The sequence below is a fragment of the Myotis davidii genome, unplaced genomic scaffold (assembly GCF_000327345.1).
Source record: "Myotis davidii unplaced genomic scaffold, ASM32734v1 scaffold812, whole genome shotgun sequence".
NCBI classification, from domain to species: Eukaryota; Metazoa; Chordata; class Mammalia; order Chiroptera; family Vespertilionidae; genus Myotis; species Myotis davidii.
The window spans coordinates 2,128,502-2,141,679 of NW_006284238.1; the positions used below are offsets into that span (position 1 = coordinate 2,128,502).

At 35.9% G+C, this 13,178-nt stretch overlaps 1 protein-coding gene across 1 annotated transcript in view; it reads right to left on the minus strand.

The window, feature by feature from the left end:
- FBXL17 (F-box and leucine-rich repeat protein 17) overlaps positions 1-13,178 on the minus strand; it is a 311,008-nt gene that overhangs the window by 159,113 nt on the left and 138,717 nt on the right. Inside the window, exon 2 of the mRNA XM_015568405.1 lies at positions 10,920-10,996. Within this exon, the coding sequence (XP_015423891.1) occupies positions 10,920-10,996 (77 nt within the window). The remainder of the gene's footprint in view (positions 1-10,919; positions 10,997-13,178) is intronic.

A 13,178-nucleotide genomic window follows, 5' to 3' on the forward strand; every position in this document is an offset into this window, starting at 1 on the left:
TTTTTTTCTCATGCATTTAAAAGAAGTTTCTGCTGCCCAGCTGGCATGGCTCAGTGGTTGAACATTGACCTATGAACCAGGAGGTCGCGGTTCTATTCCCTGTTAGGGCACAAGCCTGGGTTGTGGGCTTGATCCCCAGTGTGGGATGTGCAGGAGGCACCCTAACAATGATTCTCTCTCATCATTGATGTTTCCATCTTTCTTGAACTATCCCTTCCGCTCTGAAATCAATAAAAGTATATTTAAATTATATATATGTGTGTGTGTGTGTGTGTGTGTGCGCACACACACACAAGGGTTTTAAAAAGAAGTTTTTGCTTACTAAAATGTGGAAGTGACTGAGAATTTCAAGTACACTCCCTGCAAGCATGTCCATGAAGTGCCCGTCTGGATGTTCTTGGCGTGGTCATGGCCGTTTCCTGCATGGCTGTCAGGTCCTCAGGACACCAGAGAAGTACCTCTGGACTCCAAATCACAAAGGTGACTTCCCAAGGCTGACTGTGGAGACAGCCTCAGACACACAGAGGGCAGGGCAGGGGCTGGATCCTACTAGCAGATTAGTGATTTTAAATCTAAAAGAGCACAAGTAAACTTTATGAGAGGAAATAAAATATCTTCAGAGCAAACCTGCTTTCTTGGAGAAGATCCTAGAACCATATGTGAGGAAAGGTTAGTAGGAAGGGGAAAAATGGAAAATTTTACCTAATTAAGAGATAGAGATGATTAAAGGCATGCTACAAGTAGTGAAAATCAAGGAGTATTTAGGCAGTTTTCTACATAACTTTTTATGTTTCTAAGAGTTATTTACCTGAAAATAGTATCTTAGCAAGTGAAATTTATGTTGTATTCATATGAAGAGAGCTAATTTTAAAAGGGTATATAGTAACAAGTAGAAAGGTACCATAACTCCCTGAAGACGGAGAGAGTTTTCTTCTGTTTACTCCTTATTGCTAATTTTTAAAATCTCCATTTCTCTGCCCACACTCTGTCATTCTCAAGGAAAGACAAGTTGCTTTCAGGCATTCGGCACACACTGGATCAGCCACATCAACTCAACACAATTGTTTGAAAAGTTGAAAAGTTCAAACTATTTATTTAATGTCATGCAGACAAACCCAAGAAAAGGAACGAATTTGACTGATGAATTCTAGGTGATTCAGTCTTACAAACCCCAGGGACTGTTTGAGGATAAAGCTTAAAATGAATAGTTCAACATTAAAGTTAAAAGTAAGTTTGATTTACTTAATTAGGAAATTAAATGAATAAAACTACCTTTTCGCCTCAGGAGGAAGTGCCATTTAATATCTATCCTAAACTAAAATCACGAAGAGAATTTGTTCAATTCTCTTACTCCCCAAAATACGAGATGGAAAGAACAGTAAGCCCTTATTTCATATGTAATAAGATCAACATACGGGACTTGACAAGCTTGGGAAGGTTGGCACCTTCTACCTTGAGAAGAATGGTGTCCACTTTCACCAAGGAGCTCCACCCATTTTTTGCTGTTGGGCAGGTTACTGACTGTCTGATCAGGTTCCTACCTAAATACCTAAGGAGAAATGGAAACAGAGCAGTGTTTTCCAAACTGCTGGTCATTCTAGTAAGTGATAAAATCAATTTAGTGAGAATCCAACAAGCATATTAAGAGCAAAATGTATTTTTCACTGCAATATGAGGAAATTTGAAAGCCCCAAATGAGATTATGTAAGGCCATATAGTTTGAACACTTTTCTACTCATTTCCAAATGGGCCCAGGGGGTCTAATTTTAGCACTTAAAACAAATGCAGAGAATCTGAGCTAAATAAAATCAGAAGGAAATCTCCAGAAAGCTGATGGCATAGCTAAAATGTAAAACTACGTCTCCTTCCCATGCCCCATGTCTAACTTCTCCCAAAGCAGAAAATGTGGGAAGGATTACGAGAGTATTGGGGGTGGGGGAGACTGGAAGTTTGTAGTGTGTTGGGAATCCCTAACGGTGGATGCTTTAACCCTGGGGCTGATGGTGTTGAGTTGTAATGGGGAGGCCGTACTGTGATGAGATATAGAATAGGCTTTAAACTGGAGGAATAAAAGGCAGTAAATACAAGATTCAGGATGCAGAGAATATGACATTTTCCACACACACAAGCCTAATTCACTCAAAGAACCAGAGTTCTTTAGAAAAACAGCTGATATCATGTCCCTGGCAGGAAATGCATAAGCTAAACCTGGTATACCTCAACAGAGTCCGTCTATGTCAAAGAGTAGGGAACCAACTTGAAGAAGTGTCTACTACCAAAGATAGACCAGTTGAATATCAATAAGAAAAAAATGTCTGTGATGGATTGTTCAGTTTATGATGATAATTTAAGAAAGCAACAATAATTCCTCATTGCTCATCTTTGGAGGATGAGGGAAACCAAAACAATATTTTGAAAACTGGTAAATAAAGAGACAGACTCATATATTATTTCTTCCTTTCCCATATACATTAAACTCAGGTAAACAAAAAGGCTGATTTAAAAAAAAAAAAAGGTGCTCTTAATATAAGGAAGTGCTGCTCACAAATGAAAAGAGAAAGACCTGGTAAGGCTTAATTGTATCATGGTTAGTGGATATAATGATGGGAGTGTAATTAGTGACAGACATAGAGTAGAACCAATTATTTTAATGTTTAATTTATATTTTGCTATGAGTGTTTCCTTCACTTTCTAATGGGAAACTTAGCAGATGTTTGTTTGTTTTTCTTGGTTTGGTTTTGTTTTTTTCAAAATAAATCAGATGCCAAGCGTATTAAGCAGTCTAATTAACCAGTAAATAGTGTAGGAGATTTAGTCAAACATCAACTGGGAAAAGCAAGATTATCTCAAAGAGAAGGTGAAACTCTTGGAGAGCAAGTGGAGGAGATATAGTTTGATGCTTTAGAAGGAGGCATGCAGCTCTGGGTTTTCCTCCCTTTCTGCTCCTCCTGTTCATGATACCTCAGAAAATGAGGAGCACTAACATTAAAGGCACAGAGAAGTCAGAGCAAATCTTCGCTGGAGAGAGAGTCAATCGGAGTTGGCAGAGAACATTCTTGGAGGAGGGTCTCCAAAGGGCAACTGAGGCAGATTGTGTCACAGCCCTGCAAACTTCGGAGTCAAGTATAAGGAAGATGAATGTAAGAGAATAATTGTTTGTGTTTACAACTGTGCACCTTTAGAAATATCTGTACTTTAAAAAACTGCTATGAAATTTTGTCATCTAACGTTGGCTAAAATTGCTTTTGAAGGGTCATTTGAGTGAAGAAATCATCTCTATATGAAAAGCAGAGAAAGTTGAGAATTATCTGCACATAACCCAGTAAACTATTTCCAGTGGGGAGATTTTTAGTTCCAGCATTGCTTAATTAATTAAAAGCTGTCCAGGCTCAAATTTCTCATCTATTAAAGAAGAGTAATAATATTTCTTCTTCCTTCATAAGTTTTTGGTAATAATTTCAAAAAGGAATGTAAGAAAATTTTATTACTCATGAAGAATTACATGCGGTTTTGAAATGACTAATAGAACATTTGTTCAATATATGAATACACACTGAACATCAATGGGAGTTGTCTCTAGCTTCTGGCTAGGGACTGCTTAATCATAGCATGTAACTGATACTTCTTGTCAGCATAACAAAGTTATGTGAATAAGCACATTAAATCTATTAAGTTCCATAACTACTGGTATATAATTAGATCCCATGGAGTCGCTACTTTGTAACATTGGATTTTTTTTTAATATACAGATGGACAAACATGGTAGTATAAAATCATTATTAAAACTCTGACAACTGGGAAAATGCAAGTTTTCTAGTAATAAACCTAAGCACATCACTGACCTGCAAGAGATAATGCAAGAGACTGACTTAATAGTGAATCTGTACCATACTATTACTCACAAGCCATGTGAACCCGAGTCTTCCCAGGCCTGTCTCCACATCTGTAAGCATGAATATTAATAGCACCTATCTGAAGTGGGGTGTTTAGGGGATTGTATGAATAATGTCCACAGAAGACATCCAATATATGTTAACTATTATGATTATTGTTTTAAAAGTTTTACATTGGACTTCTTTTAATTCAACTGGATACTTAATTAGTAGTTAAAACCAAAAGTAGTGTATCCTTTTATATATGTCAAGTGAAGTTGTTACCATGGGAATGGTGAAGACGACAGGAAAAGTAGAGATTAAAGTTGGAGCTTACCCTGAATTTTCAACTAGAATATTTTCATAAGGTTTCTTCAAAATTTGCCCATGTGTGCACGTAATCACTTTGGCTGATTTCTGTTCTTTCTTTAGATTAACCAATGCATGCAAACTCATCCATTCAGACACCTGTTCTTGCTCCGAGCCTTTCCTGGGGCAGTACTCCCTGAAATGCACTTCCTGCTCATCTCTGCCCCACCCCCACCCCGCCCCCCATGTTTCCTACAACATGAATCCTTCCCAACAATTTCAGACTCTGATGACCCTGACCTCCTGAGCCCCGACATCTTATAGAGCCATGTTAATCTCTGACACCATCATATTGCTGAATGTTAGACAACTTTTTCTTTCTCAACACAAGAGTAGCTACTACTTCTTCAACCATCTCAGTATTCTCCACAGCATCCAGCCAGCACACAGACAGCAAATATGTGCTGAATGAAACAAACATAAAACCAGTAGAGAATAAGTCCCAGGATTGCAAAAAGATTTGAGACATTATACAGATCAATTCCTTACCCAAATGCTTCCATTTTCCAACATCCCCCTCAGAGATGATCTCAGCTTGAATAACTCCTGTAAGAGGTAACTCACTACCACACAAGACATCTACTTTCAAGAAATTTTAAACACTAGAAAGTTTTTTATGTGGAATACTAGAAATCTAGTATTACTGCAAATCTCTTGGTGTTCGCTGCAGTCCCCTTTAGCTCTACTCATCAGTGATAAAATACTGGTAATAATAAATAATGATTCTATTTATACCACAGGATAGTACAGGAAAACAAATGCTTAGTCTGTATACACCAGAGCACTAAGCAATGATGGGAAAAGATAGGAACTCTGTGAAAAATGACTATGAGACTGAAACAAATTATTTTTTCTAGAAAAGAACTTCAAAAGATTAATGTTAAAAACAGCTAATTAAAATTAAAAACATTTTTGAAATTCGAAAAAATAATTGAGGGAAGAAAAGTAGGAAAGTTAATATTTCAGTTACTAATTCAGTTAAATCTGGAAATTTAGTAGGTGCATTTGTCTTCTAACTGTAGGTTAGAAAGTTTCTTAATTCTAAAAAAATGTCTATTATATATAAAACTAGAGTTGGCCTTTGAATTGGTTACAGGAATATATTCTTAAAGAAATGTCTTAAGATGTCTTTTTCAATAGATTTGAAATCTGTAGTCTAAGATGGCAAAACATAATGATAAGCATTGTTATATTGTTCAGTCTTTTATTTCAAGGTTATGTAGTTGCAGATCTAGCATGAGCTAGGAAATAGGGAAGAAAGTCACAATTTTTTGTTGTTGTTGAACAAAGAAAAGCATTTAGAAAAACGTGTAATTAAATTCAAATCTTTGGTGAAAAAATCATAACCATTACTTAGAAGAAAGGAAAAAACAACAACATAATACTTGCTAAGTACAGCAGTAGACATATAAATTCAGTAGTGAGGAACTCCAGGAATAAAATAAAGAAGTAGAAGTGAAGAGAAATAACTTTTAAGATGGACATATAAAAAAAGGAAAATTTGAAACAACAGATTTAGCAATTTGATACTATTTTGCTAGAAACAATATAAGCTATCTATATTTAAATGATAGAATGGAGAGAAAGCATGAATAATCAAGAGTAAACAATAAGATATTCTTTTTGACTTGCAAATGTACTTTCTAAAAGTTCTTTTCTGTCACTTGATAACTATTAGAGTCATTTCTGCTGACAAAAGGAGTTGAATGTTATCCAGCAATCTTTGAAATACAACTCGAAACTGAAACAAAACATAAAAGGGAAAAGATGGGAATTTAATTTTAAATGGAACATCACTGTATGTAATGCATACCTAATAATATAGAAAAGATGATATAATAAAAAAATTATTTTTAGTACAATATTTTTTCTTGGATAATTTATCAGTGTTGGTTTGATTCTATGTAACCCAGAAGGCTTGTTGGGATTTCTTTCTGTTTTTTCAGTGTGCTTACTTTGATAATGTATCCTGGGTCCCCATTTTGGATTAGCTAACAGTTAAAGAGGTTTGGTATCCCCATAAGAGGTTGGGAATGTAGAACTATTAATCTTTCAATAGCCTTAGAAGGTCAATAAGGCTGGGGTGAGGCATGGGTTACACCAAAGCAAAGATTAATGTGAGCGGACCACTCTCTGTCATTCTTCTTGTCTGAGGGGAGATGCATTACCTTTTTACCCCTTTCCCCCTTTAAAAAAAAAAAAAAGGCTACCCCTGTCCTCCGGATCCCACCAGAAAGAAAGCTCCAAGAATGCTGAAACTATACATGGCCTGCATCCACCACAGAGCCCACCACATAGTAGATGCTGAATCAGTATTTGTTGACAGAGTGAATATATATCATGTCTGTCATGTGGCAGGCCAATGATAACCATGGGAACAATGACCTCGTTGACTTGGGAGACCTTTAGTCCAGAGCAATCCAAAAGCCTTGTGGCAAGCTTTTGGGTTAGGTTTAAAAGTCCCAGATCAGGCAGAAGTGCACTTGGATCAGGCAGATTAAGGGTCAGCTGAAGACCATCGGGGAGAGCAGCCCAGGCCTGTAGGAGTGACAGGCGCTTGTGAAGAGCAGAGAGAGCCATAGGTTGTCAGTGACCTTGTAGGCCCCAAACACCAATGTCAGTAATTGAGGGTGTACAGTCCTCGTTAATTAAAAGTTATCTGACAACTTGAGAAGAAAAACCAAAGGATGTCCTCTAGAGAGTATTTCTTGGACCCTCGGGGGTGTTAAAGTCAAAAGAAATGCAATGACAATCCAGAAAGAAACCTGGGTCCTTTTTACACCTGCCCCCTGACACAGGGTCATGCTGGTAAAATTCACGATAGAGACCACAAATAAAGCTAAGTGCTCTACTCGTCCATTTCATTTATTACACCTTCCATTCTGTGCCTGCAGCCCAAGAGGAAGACTGGTTCTGACCTCCATGGGCTTGAATGGTCCAGGTTGATTTCTGTTCCTTGTCTTCCTTTGAAACCTAAATATACACTTTCCCAAGGAGGAAAAATTTCAACAGAAAAGTGTTAGAAGGTGAGTGGAAAGGTGGGTTGGAAATTCTTAACTGACAAATTATTATAGAAACAAAGAAAAGCATAAGGGGACTCAACAGAAAACCATCTAAACAAAAATGAAGGTAACATCGACAAGAGGTAGGGCAGAAATCTAACCCAGCAAATTAAAGACTTTAAACTTTCTGCTATAATTTTGTAATTATTTCCTATAACTTGATTTAGACAGCTTAGGTATAGAAGTCAACTAGGGTATAGACTAACAGGTCAAACTTCTAAATAATGATTCCACAAGCAAAAAGCCACACTGAGAGGAGGAGGAGAGCTGATTCTTCTTAAAAAAGAGATGATTTTTATCCTAAGAACTGCCAACTGGTATGAGTATCCATATGTCACCAGGAATGACACAGATGTTCTATATTCATTTTCACTACCTTTGATGGTGAGTATTATCATGTGCCTAACAGATGACAAGACTAGGAGGTTAAGTACCTTGCTCAAGGTCACAAAGGAAAGAAGAGGCAAAGCTGAAATTCTAACCTAATCTCTAACTCTTAAGGTTGAGTTTTTCCCACAGTACTGCCCATAACATATATTTGTTCAGTAATAGAAGAGTGACAATATTAGATTTCTCTTCAGGGAACAATTTTCCAAGACTATATTTTCCATTGAGCTGTGTCTGAATTATTGATTTGTTTATAATTGCTATCCCTTACCATAAAGATTTATGTTCAGTCTGGGGAATAAGAAGTCTATTGGAATGATAGTTTTCTTCATGACAACTACATCATATATAAATTAAAATAAACATAACTTCATAACGACCTGGCCAGGTGTCGCTAAGTATTATAATAACACATTCAACATCTGTGAGCATCTCGACAAAAATTACAAATGATACGCCAGGCAAGCTGCTGTTTCTAAATTAATGCATCCTGCAGAAAAAGTTTCAAAACTCTCAGTATACTACACTGAAAATATGTACAAACATGAGACACAAAGAGAGGAGACAAGTAGTTGGAATATGAGTAAAGCAACAGGAGGCAGAGTAGGGAGTGGTCCTCTTGAAGGACGACATTTTCCCAGTAACAGGCAACATCAAATTTTACAATTTCAGCCTGGCCGGCATAGCTCAGTGACTGAGCCTCAACCCAGGAAGCAAGTGGTCATGGGTCCGATCCCCAGTGTGGGGTGTGCAGGAGGCAGCCCATTGATGTTTCTCTCTTATCTCATCAGTGTTTCTGTCTCTCTCCCTCTCTCTCTAAAAATCAATAAAAAGTAGTTAAAAACAATTTTACAATTTCTAAGCAGCCTCCATGAAGTTCTATAGAACACGTCTCTACTTATCCCAGTTAAAGAAGGAGCGAGGCCTGTGTTTTTCCTTCCTCACGTTTATAATTCACACAGGGTAGGGATCACACACAGCCCTCCCTAGCAGAGCAGTCACCTCAATAACATGCTGTTTCTCTGGTTACAATGAATAATCCTTTTTGCTGTCTTTTTTGACAAAAATTATTCATGTGTTGTTGGCATGGAACCAGGAAAAAAGAGAAGAGCTGAGCGAGCTTTCAGTAATTTGTTCAAATTTTATAATCAAATAGCAATTATATGACAATCTCATAAACTATCGACCTTTTCCTCTCATCCTCCATGGGGCCCTAACATTTTGAACAGCAGAATCAAAAAAGGCACAGAGACATTCACCACAAACCCTCTAAATGCTGCAAACCGGAGGAAAAAAGGAGAGAGACAAGGTGGGACAGAGCCTGGAAGGACTGAGGAAAAACGCGATGGGTTCTCATTACCATGGGGGAGGCCCAGTGTTCACTTCTGGTTCCTCTCACCTGCACTGGATCAGGGACAGCACTGAGGCAAGTTTTACAAAACTGCTGCCTGGGCCCTATCTCCTAGGCGTTCTCATTTGTGAGTGAAGCTCAGACATCAGTGTGCTTTCAAACCCCCCACGTGATTCTAATATGCACTGACCTAAATAATGGAGAGACATGAATAAGTGCAAAGCATACTGGCAAGGTTTGAGCATGCTTTTCGCCTCACCAGAAGAAAAGGAATCCAACAACCTCAAGACATCGGATCAAGAGACTATCACTAACAATAAATAAGAGCACCAATAAATAATGGCACCAATAACAAAACAAACCTCTTCCAAGACCTACGAAAGGAAAGGAGAAGCATTTTGTGTGAAACTTTTATCCATCCCCCTCCTGTAGGAAAGCAACATTTATCAGTAGAATATTCTGTGCTAACCATTAAACTTGGTGCCCGGCCCATAAAGGAGTATGAAGTCAAACATTAATCGCACACTTTACAAATGAGGAAACTGAGCCGCAGAGGTGCAGGCCAAAGAACAAAGACAGACCTTGACCCCAGATCTGTCTCAAGTGCATAGCTTTTCTCTTCTCCATATCTTCTGGAACGTTTCTCTGCACTGTCTAACTTAATGGATGCTGTAACAGAGTGTAATTTCAGGAACATTTTCCACTGTGGAACCTTGAAGGTTTCATTCTAAGAAACTTAATCCATAGGTCTCCTGGCTATTAGCAGGCTAACATTGGCGGTGAATAGGTAAAGGGAAGGAAATAAAGTTGAAATGGCAGATCGAGGCCTAATGAAAAAGGGCCTTGAATGCCAAGTAAAGAGTCTGGAATGAATGACTGTACTACTTAATTAACAAATCTATATTTACTATTCTCCAAAAATAAACTCTGAAAAGAAATTAAGGTTATTTTTAAGCCAAATCTTTTTAATATTATGTTTAAATTATAGTTTTAGTAGAGTTTTTCCAAAGGATGAATTTAGCAGCTGATAAAATACAACCCTCCTACTCAGGGCAGCTGGTCAGCCTGACATCCCCGGAGCGGAGTGGAGTAGTAGCATATGTCACCATTAACAATAAGAACTTAACAGGTCACTAGTTTCCGTCAAGGTAGAGAGCATATTCTCAATTATAAATGGACAAATAAAATATCAGAAAAGAGAAAAGAAACCCACTTAGATCTCCAAAAAGCCAGATATCTGTCTAAAACTTCTATATTTAGATCAAACACACAAATTAATAAGAACAAATATAAACCTAAATAAAAAAGGAAAAACTAGGTTATTTTTCTTTATTTCTCCAACAGGATGATTTCATACCTTTCATATTTTTATAAAACAATATGATTTTTCTCCACCTTAACTGAACACTGAAAATTAAGATAATTTAAAACATTGCATACAAATGTATACTCTTTCCTTTACTCTCTATGTATCTAAACATGGACATTTCCAATGCATTAAAAAAAATTTGAAGCATTAAGACGTTTGGCATTTGGAATATCAGAACTCAATGTAATAATTATAGTTATATTTATTAATCAAATATTTAATTATCCAGATATTAATTTTCATTGTATAGATCTTTTAGCCATATGTTTTAATCCTATGTGAGTGTGTGCATGTACGTGTGATTACATGTAGCAATAGTTGATATACATGTTCATTTTACTCTGGTATAGTCTCACAATTTCTTGCTTTTTTCCTGTTATGATCAGAGTTAGCCCAAATAAAGATAAAAGTCTCTAGGAAATATTGCTCTTGATGTCTCTTTAAAACCTTTCAAAGACTCTGTAGCTTTTTATTCTTGAAAAGGATTAGAACAATGGCTCATTACATACCATAATCTGTGATTTTACAGGACACCAAGTACAGCTCTTTCAGGTTTTGTCCTTCCTTTGCGATGACCTCCACACACCTGAAACACACACAAAAAGTGGTGAGTTACACTAATGTGTTTCAAGTTAAATTAGAAGAGTTTGGACAGGACCATAACAGGAAGAGGTCAGCATTTGATGAATGCCACAGCTCTCTTCTTTCAACAAACCTCTTTCTAGGTGTTTCAGGAAAAGGTATTATATTCCTGCTTTAAACTGAAGTGCTCTAATACCTAAATGACTTTAATTAAATACATTTATGACTAGTGCATCTTTTACAACCAAGCTATGAAAAAAGAGATATTCCTGTAAGAATAATGTTACATTTGGTAATAAAAGGCTGGTAAACATATACTATATAATGAGCAGGTCATTAATATTATAAAGTAATATAAAAATGATTATAATGAAAGTGTAGACTATATAGATGGATGGTGATTATAAGTGGATGATAATATTGCTATAGTTCAATTATGAATATGGGCTTGAATTGTTTTGTGAAATTTTATTTAACATAAAATATGCTTTAAAAATCTATAACATTGATTATAGAAAGAAAAATTTTTGTACACATAAGAACTTTAAAATCTTTTCATTTAAAGTGGTTTCTACTTAATATTTTAATGAATTATTGCATAGACACAGGCCATTTCAATAATACTGATATAGATATGTAAGATTTATAGTCTTTTCTGGTTTAAGTTAAAAGGTTTTGAATGGTACACTCTGCTCTAATAGCCTTAGTGGGACATGTAGTGCAGAACTGAATGAACTTTAAAAATAATGATTAACAACACTATCCATTTTGTGGCTCAGTTCCCTATAATATCAGAAAAACCTGTACAGTCACAGTGACACATGGGCACATGCAGCCTTCAGTGCACTCCCTGTTTTAATCTTTATAAATAGCAGGTAAGTAAAAGGGTAAAAGCAAAAAGAGTCATTAACCTTTTCTAGGAAGGAAGGATCAAGTAATTTGATACCTATGTGTATAATCCATCAAAAAATTACCGAGCAGCCATCTCTGTCTCTCAGATATTTTATTTGCTGTCTGGCTTATTTGTAGGTATCTTCATAAAATGTCAGGAAATTTTATGTAATTTTACTTCCTATAATTCATTGTTGAAGGTTAAATTAGTTATATAAAAGGCACATTTTTCTTTAAAATATATTTTTATAAAATATTATTTTAATGGAATGATAAACATTTCAGAGTTCCTCAGAATAACTGAATAAACATTCTTTTGAGGGTATTTTAAAAATTATGATAAAAATTGATAAGGACTTCCATAGCAATAAAAGAAAACTTAAAGCTTTAATAAAATATAGTTATGATTGGTACAGTTTATTATGAAAAGAAATTTAAAAACCTAATTCCATGTCATTTGGCTTTAATGTAGCATTTTAATAAAATCAGAAAAAGAGAAGAATAAAAGGAAAAAGGAAACATTACTGGCAACAACCATGTTTTCTATATAACTTTAAAAACTAATTTTCACATGCTAAGAATAAAAAATATAGGCCCTGGATAATTACAAAATCTTTAGTAGTTAAAACAAAAGCCTGACTACTTTCTATCATATCAAGAAACATATTTCCCAGTCCTCCATTACCAACCAAAAATGTTAGTAGAACCAATATTTTGTATGGTCAAAATGAAAGAAATTAGTGCAGAAATAATCATCATACCATTTATTTTGTTCTCATGCTCTTTTCATGTAGTTCAAAATGCCCGATTTTATACTTTTTAAGAAAGAACTCTAAACAAATGCAATATCCTACTTATGTTCCTGCCACTTGATCCTGCATTAGATATGCTACCAGCACATATAAACATTAAAGATACACAGGGCAGACTATAAACAGCAAATAAGACAAATTGATTTTCCTGCACAAGTCAGATCAAATGCTATTTCATAGGCAACAGGAACCCGTATTCATGTAACACAAGATAATCAATCACTGGATGGAAACTGTCCTAAAGCTGATGAAAGGCCATGAGCATCGGGTTTCCTCACTACACAGCAGAGACAAGTTATTATGAATAGATTCTGCAAATATATTAAGCTTACTCAAGGGGCAATAACTGAGAGATAACACATGATTAGAAGTAAGCAGTAAGTACCTTTTAGACAAAAAAAAAAAGAAGAAAACTGTAAGATCCTTTGCTTTTACAAAGGATCACCTATGATTTTTTGCTCTGTTTTTGACAGTTCAGTTACA